Genomic DNA, 14,266 nt, shown 5'->3' with positions numbered 1-14,266 from the left:
AAAGTGAGTACCAAGGTGTTACAGAGAAGTCTCAGGAATCAATGAATGGAAGATCTGTCTCTTTGTGCCTTTCAGACAAAATAATAAAACAATAATAAAAGGGAAGCTGGAGGCTCTTGTCACTAGCCACCCTGTGCAGTTCCTCCAGGCCACCAATTTCAACCCATCCCTAACTTTCCATCACTACTTGCCCTGTCCGGCTGTTGCAATCTCCGGAAAGCCCGCAGGAGGGCGCGCGGAACAAGTGTTAAAACTACAACTCCCAGCTTCCCGCGCGCCGCCGGCTCACTTCCGCAGTCAGCAAACAAGATGGCGGCGTCCGAAGAGCACGATTCTCCGGCCGAAGGCCTCGAGTCAGCGGCGGTGGAAGAGGAGGAACCTAAAACATTTAAAGATCTGGTGAGACTGGGGGATGCCGACTTCTTGTATTGCTGTGGGGCGAGGCTCAGGCAGGACTCGGTTCCCGTAGGTGCTGGCCAGTGTCTGGCAGAGGGTTCCCCCGGGTGCTGGCCAGACGCGCTCTCTCGGTCTCTGGGTTTGGGCGGTGGGACAGCTGCCCTCCGGGGTCGGCTTGCTTCTCTCTCCTCCTTTTTACGGTGCTGCGTGTTATCCGTGCTGGAGCTTGTACTTGTGCCTGCTGCTTGCTTGTGGGCCCGGGTTTGAAGTTCTTACCGGGTCGCTTGGCAGAGGCGAGCTGGTGTCATCTGTGCCTCAGTGTGCACGTGAGTCACTTGGGTGTGGTAGTTAAGCACTTAGCAGCTCGCAGGAGTGTGAGGGTGTCGAGGTGAGAAAACACGTGCTCGTGACTGTGGACCCGGTCAGTAGAATATTCTGGAGCGCTTGCCCCACGGCCCTCCTTGTTAAATAGCAGGCTGTGAGGTGTGGTGACTTCCAGCCCGGCTCTGACAGGGGTGGTGCTGTACTGTTCCCTGCTGAGGCCTGTTTTTGTTTTTTTTTTGTATTTGAAGGGCGTGACCGATGTCTTGTGTGAAGCCTGTGACCAATTGGGCTGGACGAAGCCCACCAAAATCCAGGTGGAAGCGATTCCCTTGGCTTTACAAGGTACGTGGATGGGCACTATGTCCCCCGCAACAGATCCGGCGTGGAGTTCTGCTCACCTGAATGCCACGTTCAAAGCAATTACTTACATGTTTCAAAGGGAATACGATCTCCCAAGATTCCAAGCTTGGGCTTGTTGGCCATTGAAAAAGTTAATCGTGTTCCGTTCCTGTTGACCGAGCTGCTTTTCTGTCTTAACAGCTGAAGGGACTTGTTCTCCGTCCTGGATGAATGTGTACTCTGAAAGGCCCTGGTTGGAGCGTGCTGCTGTAGGGCTGCCTCAGACATGTGTCTGTCCAGAGGACTTGAGATTTATTGCTCTGAGGTTTACTTAAAAGATCTGTGGAAGAATGGTTGAAGTGCAGGGTTAGAACTAGCAAGCAGAACTTTCATTGAGGGTACTCGCTTAGGATTAGGGTGGGCTGTCAGAGACCCAGAGGCAGTTGCTGACTGGGGTGTGCTAAGATCCTTGAGAAGTGAATGACCGTAAGAAGAGGGCATCCCTAAATGTCTACACGTCAGATTTTGTGTAGTATTCCAAGGAAGTCTAGGTCCTCCTCACCCCAGATTCCTCTCCCATGTGTCTCAGATGAACAGGTCCTGAGAATGCTTGGCACCAGCTACAGCATACCTGGAACATGTCTCTTAGAGCTGGGGACCACGTGAGGGGCGGTGGCTGAGGGATAGTATCCAAGTGGCAGAGGACACTTGGTGTAGCTGTTCTGTGAGTTCTTGGCATGCTGGCATCCCTTATAGGAGTTGCTGGGTGCTGTTGTATCTCCTGTTCATCTGTTCCCTGCCCCAGCTACCTACTAGTATCCATGCAGTAAATGTTGACTTGAACGCTTGAGTCCCTCTTGCCCACCTGGGAGACTTGAAGGAAGTTTCCAGCTTTTGGCTGGGGCAGGTGGAAGATCTCTCTGGATGTCTTTTCGATAAAGTAAAAAATCAGGCAAGTCACCGATGGAGGAAATGAGTGTGTTTGGTCTGGAGAAGTGGTGGGGCCCGCTGGCTCTTTTGCCGTGAAGAGCTATGACGCGGGAAGGGATCGGCTTACTGGGCCTTTACGTCTGCTCCTGCTAAGGCTTGGTACTGTGGATTTGCTGCACGTGCAAGGCACCGGGTACCAGTGGCCTCTCCATGACTGCAGTAAGGTAGTCATCAGTTTATGGTGAAAGGGGACATAAAGAATGACATTCAAAGTACGTAGAAGGTGTGGTCCCTTCCAGGTGCAGAGGGCTTGAGAAGACGTCTGAGTTTTTTTTTTTTTTTTTTTTTGGCTGGGGAGCTTGGGAAGATGTTTGAACTAACTTGGAAGATGTGGAAGGATTTAGACATATGGTCACATAGGAGGACTTTTTAGGCATAGGGAGCCACGTGACAGAAGCCAGAGGAGCTGGACAGCACAGGCAGGTGTGGAGATGTGCAGGTGCTTCCTGCAGAGTGGTGAAAGGGCTCGGTAGGGTGACTGAGGCGGATGTAAAGGGCTTGAATGCCAAGTGAAGGGATCTGCCTTTGCTCTCAGGCACTGGAGCACATTTAGGAGATGATTTTTTTTTTAAAGATTCATCTATTTTTATTGGAAAGGCAGATATACAGAGAGAAGGAGATACAGATAGAAAGATCTTCCATCCACTGATTGACTTCCCCAAGTGACTTCCACAGTGGCTGGAGCTGAGCCGATCTGAAGCCAGGAGCCAAGAGCCAGGAGCTTGCTCTAGATCTCCCATGTGAGTGCAGGGTCCTAAGGTTTTGGACCATCCTCTGCTGTTTTCCAGACTACGAGCAGGGAGCTGGATGGAAAGTGGAGCATGTAGGACACGAACTGGCACCCATATGGGATCCTGGAATGTGCAAGGCGAGGATTTAGCCACTGAACCATTGTGTTGGGCCTAGATGAGGATTTTTTTTTAAAGATTTATTTATTTTTAATGGAAAAACAGATTTACAGAGAAAAGGAGAGACAGAGAGAGAGGTCTCCCATTTGCCATCTCAGTTCCCAGATGGCTGCAATGACCAAAGCTGAGCTGATCCAAAGCCAGGCGCCAGAAGCCTCTTCTGGGTCTCCCAGGTGGGTGCAGGGTCCCAAGGCTTTGGGCCATCCTCGACTGCTTTCCAGGCCACAAGCAGGAAGCTGGATTGCAGTAGCTGGGATGTAAAATGGTGTTCATATGTAATGGCTAAAACCTTGCATATGCCAGGATCCCATATGGGCATTGGTTCATGTCCTAACTATTCCACTTCCCATCCAGCTCCCTGCTTGCCTCACACAGGTGCATGTGAGCAGGCAGCTAGCATAGGAAGCACAGCTGGGACTTGAACTCGGGCACTCGGATAGGGGGTGTGTATATCTTAGGTGTACTGTCCAAAGGCCTGATTCTGAATCCCATGGGACTGGGAGGAGCAGAGCTCTCCTCAGTCTGCCTTGGAGCAGGGGGCTCCTGCGGATGGTTGCCTTCTCAGCTGCGCGGTCACTGGCCAGCGTGCCCACAGCTGAGTGCGGCTGGAGGAATGTCACGGAGCAGCAGTGCGCCGCTGCCCGTGGGTTGCAGCCAGCCTGGACAGTGTGATCCTGTTACCAGTGCTGAGCCATGGTGACCTGTTGGTAAGGTGTTGACCCATACGGTTTCAGGAGCAGCAGTGGAAATGTGTCCTGTTCAGTTCCCTGGCCTCTTGTTATGTCCTCAAGACCAAAGAAAGTCATGAGCCTGAAACTCCCTGCTCCTCCAGACTTCTTAGCTGGCTTCCAGGTCTCCTTTCCAGCCTCATTCTTCTGCCTCTGCTCTGCTGTGTTGTGCCGCGTTCCTTCTCTTCTCTGCAGCTCTTTTCTGGAAAGCCCTTCCTCTTGGCTCCTATAGGAACGTCCGCCTTCCTCTCGGCCTCAGACTGGGCTCACTCGTCACCTGCAGCCCTTCCTGGCCTTCGGGACAGCAGTTGCTCCTTCCTCTGTGTCCTCACTATGTTCTCTAAGGGCCTCTGTTGAAGCCCCTACCACCTTAGGCTGCATTTGGGTATTCTCTGGCCACGGGCTTAAGTTTTTCTAGAGCAGAGGAGGTGTCTTCCCTTGTTTTTCGGCCGGCCAGCCTTTCTCCTCATGCATCAGATACCCAGTGTCTGCCTTGCCCCTGGCTTTGTGCCATTGTGGGAACGTGAAGGCTGTGCAGAGAGCGGGCATTTCCTTGGTGTGAGGTGTTTTCTTTTTCTTCCAGGTCGTGATATCATTGGGCTGGCGGAAACCGGCTCTGGGAAAACAGGGGCCTTCGCTCTGCCCATTCTGAATGCGCTGCTGGAGACGCCACAGCGATTGTTCGCCCTGGTCCTCACCCCAACCCGCGAGCTGGCCTTTCAGATCTCCGAGCAGTTTGAAGCCCTGGGGTCCTCTATCGGGGTGCACTGTGGTAAGTGGGCCAGAGCCTGGAAGGAAGTATTGTCATTAGAAGTTATGGGCTTAGCTTTGGGAAAAGCATTAATTCTAAGGGGAGAACCAATTTAAGCAGAAATCCAGCAGAATTCAGAGATGTCCAGTGGACTCTGAAAGTCACGAAGGAGCTCATTTTTATGTTCTCTTTATTTCTGCAGCTGTGATTGTAGGTGGAATTGATTCGATGTCCCAGTCCCTGGCCCTGGCGAAAAAACCGCATATAGTGATAGGTGAGTCGATGAGCCAGTGACAGACACGGGCCAACTCCAGGTAGAGAAAGCCTACCAGTGTTGGCTGGATTACCTTGGAGGAGCAAGTTTTCTTTTGGTAACATTTGTTAATTTCCTAACGGTTTCGTTTATTTTTGTTTGTTTGTGTTTTGTTTGTGTGTGTGTTTTGGTGCTGGGGGCGGAGGAAGAAGTCATTTTATTTTTACTGGTCCTTCTTTGAATGTTGCCATTCTCCCATTTTTTTTTTTTTTGTAGCAACTCCTGGAAGATTAATTGACCACTTGGAAAATACAAAAGGCTTCAATCTGAGAGCTCTCAAATACTTGGTCATGGATGAAGCAGATCGAATATTGAACATGGATTTTGAGACAGAGGTGAGTTTTTTATTTCTCTTCCTGCTTGTAGGGCATCTCAAGTTGCCTGTTTTAAAATACATTCATTGTACACCTGTTTTATGTGAGCACTGCATCAGTCTCAGGGTTTTTATTTTTTAATTTTTTGGTGGTTTGAAGATTGATTTATTTGCAAATCAGTGTTAGAGGCAAAGATAGGTCTTCCACCATGAGTTCACTTCCCAGATGGCTACCATGGCAGGAATTGTGTGAGATCGAAGCCAGGAGCCAGGATCTTCATGCCTGCGTCCCACGTTGGTGGCAGGGTCCTAAATACTTGGGGCTGTGTGTGCTTTTTCCAGGCCACTAGCAGGGAGCGGGGTTGGAAGTGGAGCAGCTGGTGCACTAACTAAGCCCCCCTGTGGGATGATGGTGTTGTTGGTGGTGCTGTGCCACAGTGCTGGTCCAAGTCAGTTTTTGTAGCATCCCAGCTGCCCATTTGCCCTCTTGATGCTCTCACGTTGTCCGTGCCTCAGCCCCCTCTGCAGAGGTGGGGAACGTCCAGCCTGTGGCTCAGGAAGTCCCTGGGACTGGCTCTGCCGAGGCAGTTGTAGGCCGACTCGAAATTCAGTAGATCGCTTCTCGGCCTTTTGGCTAAGATCAAGTGTAAAATTCAGTAGATGTATCGCTGACTGACTTGGAGCTGATAATTTCTGTAGCCCATGAGTTGTGTCCTCCATGTCCGGTCAGCCTTGGCAGGGAAGGGGCCCCACCTGCCTTTTTTTTTTAAAGAGGGCTTTGGTCCCCTTCCATCCCTTCCCCCACCCCCTTATTTATTTATTTATTTATTTATTTATTTTTTTTATTTTTAATTTTTTAGGGATTTATTTATTTTTATTACAAAGTCAGATATACAGAGAGAAGAGTTAGAGAGGAAGATCTTCCATTAATTGATTCACTCCCCAAGCAGCCACAATGGTCGATGCTGTGCCTATCCAAAGCCAGGAGCCAGGAACTTCCAGGTCTCCCACAGGGGTGCAGAATCCCAAAGCATTGGGCCTTCCTCGACTGCCTTCCCAGGCCACAAGCAGGGAGCTGGATGGGAAGGGGAGTAGTTAGGACACGAACCAATGCCTATATGGGATCCCGGCATGTTTAAGGTGAGGACTTTAGCCACTAGGCCATGCCGCCAGGCCCACCACTCCCCTTTTAAAAGTATTTATTTATTTATTGGTTTTAGAGAGGCAGAATTACATCCCCACCTGCTCCATGACTTCAGAGATGAGGAATGGCAAAACCAGATTTTCTTTTCCATTTCATTTTTTAGACCTTTTTGTGCATTTTGAAATGTTTTTTTTTAATTTTCTTTGATGACCTACTCTGTTTATTGAGTTGATCAATACTCATTCCTGACCTTTTCCTTTGGTCAACTTAGGTGTAATCTATCAACTTAACCTGTTTTGCTCTTTAACTGGCCTTTTTGCCTCTGGTATTGTATGAAATAATAAGTAGCTCAGGACATTTTAGTGAAATTGAGTGTGTGGGCCTGCAGAGCCCACAGCGATGTGCTTCGTGTTGGTGTCTGTTTCCTTCCCCAGGCAGCGGTTTGCAGGAGTCCACTCTAAACGTTCTGTGGTGTGCTTTCCTCCTTGCACCCTAGGTGGACAAGATCCTCAAAGTGATCCCCCGGGACCGGAAGACGTTCCTCTTCTCTGCCACCATGACCAAGAAGGTGAGATTTTCCTGAATTCCTGCCTTCCTCTTTGTAAGTCTTGATGGGTGAGAAACTGCAGTAGCAACAGTGAAAAATGACTACAAATAACACTAGAGCATACAGGGGTTGGATACTATCCTAGGTTTTCTTTCTTCAGGTGCAAAAGCTTCAGCGGGCAGCTCTGAAGAATCCTGTGAAGTGCGCTGTTTCCTCCAAATACCAAACGGTGGAGAAACTGCAACAGTATTACCTTTTCATTCCCTCTAAGTTCAAGGTGAAGTGTTGACTTTGATCATTCCTGCCTCTCCCTTTGCTTCTCACCTAAGCATCCAAAAATATGTCAACATTTGTTTAGCTAAGAGCTGTGGTTCTGTCTGCCCTGGAGTGCACCTTGTGCTTCCATCATTGCTGATAAGTCAGACTTGCCAGGAATTTTCAACCTATCAGGCCACTGTCATGAAGTCTCACATAGTGAGACAATTTCTTCACCCCAGGCTTGGGATAGTGTTCTAGTTGTCTGCTTCTGATATGACTTTTTGGTTTTGTAGGAAGGGGAACCTAGTTTGTGGTTTGACAAGGACTTGACTTTGATTGTTGAGGACACATCCCGTGTGTGGCATCAGCCCGTTTGGGGATGCCTGTTTCACGAGGTGACACAGTTGGCAGATGGTGGTCTGGAAACCTGAGAAGCATCTGTAGGGTTAATCTTAGTTATATGTGGAATCTCCTACCCTTAGGATTCATTGACATGTATTGTTTTGGGTTTATGACTTAGGATACCTACCTGGTTTATATTCTAAATGAATTGGCTGGAAACTCCTTTATGATATTCTGCAGCACCTGTAACAACACCCAGAGAACAGCTCTGTTACTCCGAAATCTTGGATTCACTGCCATCCCGCTCCACGGACAGATGAGTCAGGTAAGGATTCTGTGACATCTTCAGCCATGAACTGGTGTTGTGAGCAGTTATAAATCTTGTAACACTAGATTGTCACCACACAAGGATGTGGCTTCAGTGTCTATTCCCCACGGTTGTTCTGAATTTCTGCACTCTGAAATGTTGCTCTACATGCTGACTTTCTCGTTTCAGGATAGAAGAGGCTCAGGCTAGGTTATTGTATAGTTAGTTGTCTGGTTGCAACTTGTTGTGTTGGTTTATTTAGCTGTGGTGGTAGTTGTGACTCTGGTCCTCTGGTCTCTAGAAGTTTACATAAAGTATTTCCTAGTTATGTTAAATAGTCCATATTTTGTGTTTTCTAGCCTATGTCATAATTTATAAAAGCGTTTATTTCTGAGGCAGAGAGAAAGATGGAGATGGAGCTCCCGTCTGCCCTTTCACTCCTAAGATGCCCACAGCAGGTCTGGGCTGGAGCCTCGGCTGGGCACTAAATCCTCTACTACACGGGGGCCAGGTCAGGGACCCAGTTACTCGAGCCTTGCTTAGTTTACCTTGGTGGAAGCTAGAATCAGGGGCTGGTCTCCAACACAGCTGCTCCTATGGGTCGTGGGTATTTTTCAGTAGGCGACGTGAGTGTTGGTGCTGCTAGGCCTCATGGCCATCCCTTAAATGTTATTTTGTTGTTTGCACATTACTGTCTTGACATTCTGGACTTGGGGGAAGTAAACTCAACTTTTTCTTGATGTTGGTTATTGTGTTTATTGTGTGTAGGTTGTGTGTCTTGTATCCTAAGAATCTTTAACTTTCCAAGATTAAAATTCTCGTTTCTCTTTCATTATCTATCTCACGTCTCAGAGCAAGCGTCTAGGATCCCTTAATAAGTTTAAGGCGAAGGCTCGTTCCATTCTTCTAGCCACTGACGTTGCAAGCCGGGGTTTGGACATACCTCATGTGGATGTGGTTGTCAACTTTGACATTCCTACTCATTCCAAGGTGAGTCTTATTGCTGACTTGACTTTCTAGCTCCCTGACTGTGTTAGTGGAATGTTTGTGTTTCCTTAGTTACGACGTACTTTTTTTTTTGCTCTTTCCCTAAGTATCAAAACCAAGAAAGCTCTTCATTTTTTCAGTCTGTCATTTGTATGTATAACATTAATAACCGAGTACAGGTCATCAGGGCAGGCTTTGGGTGCTTATAGCCGGAGGGACAGTTGTAGCAGGTACTGACCCCTGATCAGCTCATTTCCATAGTCGTGCTTGGTGGATCTCAGCACTTCTCAGCCATGGCACCAGTAACACTTTAGGCCATGGGGTTAGTTGTTTGCATTGTAGAGTGCTGGCAGCACATGTGGCCTGTACTCAACTACCCGTAGGATTGCTATTTCATTGTGACACCAGAATTGTTCTAGGTGTTACCGGACAGCCCCTGGTTGAGAACAGGTGTATCACTTGTCTTTGTGTTTTAACTATGGTAGACAGAATGTCACGTGACGTTTATGCTTAGCACTGAAAGTGTGTGTATTTCCATGTCTTAGAGCTAGATACCAAGGTTTGGAGAGGTGTAGTATAGTTTGTACACTACACTAGTTAGCTAGCAGTTGGTAGAATCTGCAGATCTAGGGTTTTTCTTCATGCCAGTTGCCTGTAGCTGTGTGAATTTTGCTTTGTAGATTTGTCTAGAAAGAAAGGGGAGGAAAAAAACCTTTAGAACAATTTTTGTATTGCAAGGAGAATAAAGTGGATGAAGTGGATTTGTATATCAAGAAATAGTGCTGGCCATTTTTTTCCCAGGTTCCACAGGAATCTGTTTTCTTTTTAAGGTTTACATAGGAGTTTGCATCCATTGTGTGTGTGTGTTTTTTTTTTTAACTTATAATCACTTGAATGTGTAAACCCTTTTGTTTTAGGATTACATCCACCGAGTAGGCCGAACAGCTAGAGCTGGGCGTTCTGGAAAGGCTATCACCTTTGTCACTCAGTAAGTGAATCCGCTTTCGGGGAGAGCGACCCCAGAGCAGGACTCTGAAGCCACACTGACTCGCAGCCTGGCTCTGCCATCTGCCGTGGGATCACCTACACTCCTTTGTCCCTGCCAGTGTTTTGCCGAGACCCAGAGAGCACATATGTACAGTGTCTGCAATAGAATTTGATGCGTGAGAGGCCCCAGTGGTCCCCGTTTCCTTCTGCTGAAGCCGGCCAGCAGTGACTTTCCCATCATTCAGAAGTGATCAGAGCAACTATTGATGATCTTTTTGCAAAGGACACACTGGTTAGGTACCCACAGCTCTTCTGTGCTCAGAGTGCGGTGGGAGATCTTTGAATGATCAGCGCAGATTGCTCTCAGCCACACTTGATTTTTTCTTTTTTTTATTTCTTAGCCAGAATTTAGAGAAGGAATAATAAGCTCAGAATTTCTTAAATCGGGCTCACACTGCTTCCTAGCCCAGGATACTGTGGCATTTGGGGATGGAGGCTGTTTCCTGGGTGGACAACCGTAGCCCTGCCTTCTTCCTTCCCCAGGTATGATGTGGAGCTGTTCCAGCGCATAGAGCACCTGATTGGGAAGAAGCTGCCTGCCTTCCCCACACAGGATGACGAGGTGATGATGCTTACGGAGCGGGTGACCGAAGCACAGAGATTTGCCCGAATGGTAAGCAGCATGCAACTCGCTCTCATCTATGTAAATGAAGCTGTGTGTCAGACACGTTAGAGTGTTAATCCTGCCTAAGGGACTACGGGTGCTGGGTATCGTATTACAAATTTAAGATGATTAACCTATAGTGCAGAGATGATAGGTAGTTTACCTAGGTCATCCAACTGAGTGCTTGAATTAAAGCTTGGACTTGAGCTGCCCAGGGTGACCGCATTCTCAGCCAGTGGGTATGTATCATGAGGTGCCAAAAATCCCATCAGAGCTGAGGTCAGAAGACCCAGCTGTGGGCTGTGAACTTGGGCGTTCTGCCTGATCCCCTGTCCTATAAATCATACTGAATGATGTGAAAGCTGCGGCCTTTTATGACCACCTGATAAGCTAATGGAACCCACAGTTACTGGTAATGGTGGCAACAGTAGAAGAAGGGTGGTGAGAAAATTCTAGATACATATCCTGGGAAGTTCTGCTGCTTCCTCAGGTCTAGCCTGAGGGCTGGAAGCACTTGGCCTCTCCTCCCTTTCCTCCATGGAATGTTTACAAAAACATTCAATGTTCTTGAAAGTGTTAACTTTAGCAAACAGTGTCCTTTGGGGAAAATTTTTCAGAAAATAGAGAGGATTAAAGTAGTACATGAAGAGATAAACCTTTTCCCACAGAGATCCATTGATAAGATTTGGCTGTTTTTCTTTCCTTAGGCTGTAATTGGACTTTATCTGATTGTATGTGGTGACCTTTTTTTTTTCTTTCCCAGCAAACGTAGATCCCTGTGGTCATTTCCCAAAGAGTTCCCTTGTGGATATGTATATATATATATATATATATATATATATATATGCGCCATGATTTCATTGATTAGTGTTTTTCCTTGTTAGCACTGTGTTGAAAATTCTAGTATACTCAACTTTGTATACTTTTTTCCTTAGAATAAATCTCTGGGATATCGTATTTTTGCCAATTTGCCATGGGATGATAGTAGCTTCTAATGTTAATTTCCGTGCTGTGGTTACTACAGAGTGGGCAGTTCTGTGTGTTTTGGAGTGGGGTCTTAGTCCTTTGCTAATGGCAGCTTCCAGGGCTGACTCAGCAGTGTGGGCTCTTGCGTCACCCTCCGTGACAGTCCTTTAGAATCAGTCCCCTCCTCTGGTTTCTTGCAGGAGTTAAGGGAGCACGGAGAGAAGAAGAAGCGAGCGCGAGAGGATGCTGGGGACAACGACGATACCGAGGGAGCGATGGGCGTGAGGAACAAGGTGGCCGGGGGCAAAATGAAGAAGCGGAAAGGCCGTTAATGACTTGTGTGGAGACTGAAGGGGACCCCTGGAGAGTGGGATCTGCCAAGTGGGGCTCCTAGGACTGGCCTCGGTCGCGGGTGGGTCCTGAAGCCACCCAGCCCCCTCTTAGGGGTGTGGCTGCTGGGGAGTGTTGGTGCTGCTGCCGCTGTCAGCGTGGCTGCCCTGCTGCTGGCATCAGTGGGCTGTGTACCCCATGACTTCACACAGACCTGCTGCCTGTCCAGGGCCCAGTGGACCCCGTGATCTGTAAAGTACAAAAGAAAGAAGTTTCTATATTTGTAAGTGATACCTAAACTCTTAGCTTGTGTCATCCCTTCGACGAGACAATAAATTTAAATATGATTTTTGGAAGACTCAAAACTCCTTGAAGATCTTGATGTTACTAACAGGTAAGAACTTGACAGTGGCAGATACATGTCTAGTTCTTTACAATAAATATTATTCATTTAAGACTTTTAAAAAAAAACTTAGCAAAGCAACAAGGTGATGTATGGCTTTCGGAAGGAAATCCTGCCTCAAAGGCGATTGTATTGTTGGCTGGAGCCGAGTCTCACTGATTGATTAAAAAGGCAGAGAGGTGAGATCTCTGATCCACTGGCTCGTTTCCCAAACACCACCTGCATTTCCCAAACGCCATTGCAGCACAGGGACCCGGTCACTTAGTCAACACTGCTGGCTCCCAGGATCTGAAGACAGGAAGCTGAAGCCAGGGACCAGAACTGTGAATTGAATCTAGTGCTCTGATCGGCGTTACAGGTGCCTTACATTCTGTTTCAGCAGCTAGGCCAAATGCTTGCTCCTGGAAAAAAAGATCTTTATTGTATTTGAAAGGCAGTGTGATAGAAGAGCGAGATATTTCACCTTAGTTTCCTTTTACCCTGCAAACACCCTCAACAGCTGGGCCTAGGAGAGGCAAAAGCCAAGAACTGGGTACCCCGGGCATGGTTTCCATGTGGATGTCAGGGACCCAGATATTGGAACCATCCCTGCTGGCTTCCAGCATGTGCATTAATTAGCAGGAAGCTGAACTGAAATGAGGAAGCTAGAACTGAAACTAACCCCAGCAGGGGGCCAGGAGGTCCAGGCAGTGTGTGACTGCTACACCAACACCCACCCCAGGAAGAGCTTTCTCAGATGTTGGGGTAGGATGTTTTCTACCTCAGGTAGCTGCTAAAGGGAGTCTGTGGTGAAGGTGTTTGTTCTACGGAAAGGAGGACCTGGAAATAGAGGGAAAGGAGAGGTGCACCTGTGGCTGCCCTGCCTACCTTCTGGGGCTCGTTATAACGGATTTACCTGGTGAGACTTCGCAGGGGATTAGGGTAGCAACCACTGTGTCAGAGCCAGTGCCTGGGGCTGTTTCAGCTCAGGAAGGAGCAAGTTGAAATCAACTTGAGGAGAAACTGGGATTATCCTGAAGCCAGCTGAGCTTTCTGAGCAGGTGGTGGTCACTGGGTCTGTGGGGCCCTCAGCTAAGTGCCTATTTCTGGGGAGCCTGAAAAGGTTAAAAACCCACCACTCCGCAGCTTCACTCGGAGTCCCAGGGGAGGAGGGGGCATGCCGTCGATTCCGGGACAGTTGCAGGCCCAGAGCCTAAGCTGGAGTCCCAGATGGAAAGCTCTGGCATGGAAATGAATGCCCGGATCCTTGAGTGAAGGCCAGTGGGCCTGAAGCTTGCCCGTTTTTCAGAGCACGCCCTGTGCCCTCTTGTTTGCCATACTCCACACGTCGGGTCTTGCTGCTGATGCCCGTCATGAGGTATGCCTTAATTTCTCAAAGACTTTGAACCAAGCGGCTTGAAACGACAAAAACTCACTTTCTCCCAGTTCCAGATTCTGCACATGTGAAGTCCAGGTGTGGCAGGGCCATTCTCCTGACTCCCGGAGAGTCAGGAGAGGGCCCGTCCCCGGCCTGTGGTAGTTACTGGCCGTTGCTCATGGGCCTTGGCTGCAGCTGCCCGTGGCCTCCTGCCCTGCGTGCCTTCGTGTGGCTTGCTTGTGAACCCGCTTGACCCGGAACTGAGGGTGTAGGCTAATCCAGCATGATTGTGTATTTAATTGCATCCACAGAGACAATATCCACATAAGGTTACCTTCCAGGGTCTGGCTGGACATGATCTTAGGAGGACACTCGGCCTGCAACTCTCCCAGAAGCCATGGCTTCCCTGTGTCTTTGTGAATTCTGCTGCATTCTTTGGGGGTTATGATTGCATTGTGGGATGGAAATGACGGAGAGGAACGGCTACAGAGAAAGGGGAGGAGACGGAAGATAGCTTCAGGAGTGGGGTAGGTCGGCGTACAAAGAACTTTAACATAGACCTCTGAAACATACTTTTTTTTTTTTTTTTTTTTTGCAGTCAAAACCCCCAAAGACCGCAGGTTTAGCAGGAGGAGAGGAGGTCTCCAATCTTTGTTCTGTTCTTTGGTGTTACTGCACCGTGGGCTTCAAAACAATTTCCCTCCACCCGGTTGTGGACAAACCTGCGTAACTGTTATGACCTCGTAAAGGGAGTGTGTTGTAATGGGTTAGGTCAGCCAGGAGTTAATGTCTCCCTCACTTCTCACCTGAATTATAAATCCAATTTACAGAGTATTCATTGCATGGTGACACAGAAATGACTTCATTATAACTCCGGGTTTTACTTCCTCTGAACAGGGTTGAAAGTGCAAA

The 14,266-nt window shown here is 48.2% G+C and overlaps 1 protein-coding gene across 3 annotated transcripts in view; it reads left to right on the top strand.

Annotated features, from left to right (window-relative positions):
- The window catches only part of LOC121166851 (probable ATP-dependent RNA helicase DDX47), a 60,005-nt gene extending 48,092 nt beyond the window's left edge, over positions 1–11,913 (top strand). For all 3 annotated transcript variants that reach the window (XM_040996155.1, XM_040996156.1, XM_040996154.1), the window contains exons 3-14: positions 221–399; positions 969–1,062; positions 4,269–4,457; positions 4,639–4,710; positions 4,966–5,084; positions 6,703–6,774; positions 6,914–7,030; positions 7,532–7,678; positions 8,513–8,650; positions 9,565–9,635; positions 10,178–10,307; positions 11,465–11,913. In XM_040996155.1, the coding sequence (XP_040852089.1) occupies positions 310–399; positions 969–1,062; positions 4,269–4,457; positions 4,639–4,710; positions 4,966–5,084; positions 6,703–6,774; positions 6,914–7,030; positions 7,532–7,678; positions 8,513–8,650; positions 9,565–9,635; positions 10,178–10,307; positions 11,465–11,596 (1,371 nt within the window). In that variant the 5' untranslated portion in view covers positions 221–309 and the 3' untranslated portion in view covers positions 11,597–11,913. The remainder of the gene's footprint in view (positions 1–220; positions 400–968; positions 1,063–4,268; positions 4,458–4,638; positions 4,711–4,965; positions 5,085–6,702; positions 6,775–6,913; positions 7,031–7,531; positions 7,679–8,512; positions 8,651–9,564; positions 9,636–10,177; positions 10,308–11,464) is intronic.
- Positions 11,914–14,266: the final 2,353 nt, after the last annotated feature.

The sequence above is a fragment of the Ochotona curzoniae genome, unplaced genomic scaffold, assembly GCF_017591425.1.
Source record: "Ochotona curzoniae isolate NIBS_2020 unplaced genomic scaffold, NIBS_Ocur_1.0 patch253, whole genome shotgun sequence".
In the NCBI taxonomy this organism is placed as follows: domain Eukaryota; kingdom Metazoa; phylum Chordata; class Mammalia; order Lagomorpha; family Ochotonidae; genus Ochotona; species Ochotona curzoniae.
The sequence above is the reverse complement of the archived record's forward strand: the minus strand, read 5'-3'. Positions and strand labels throughout refer to the sequence as shown.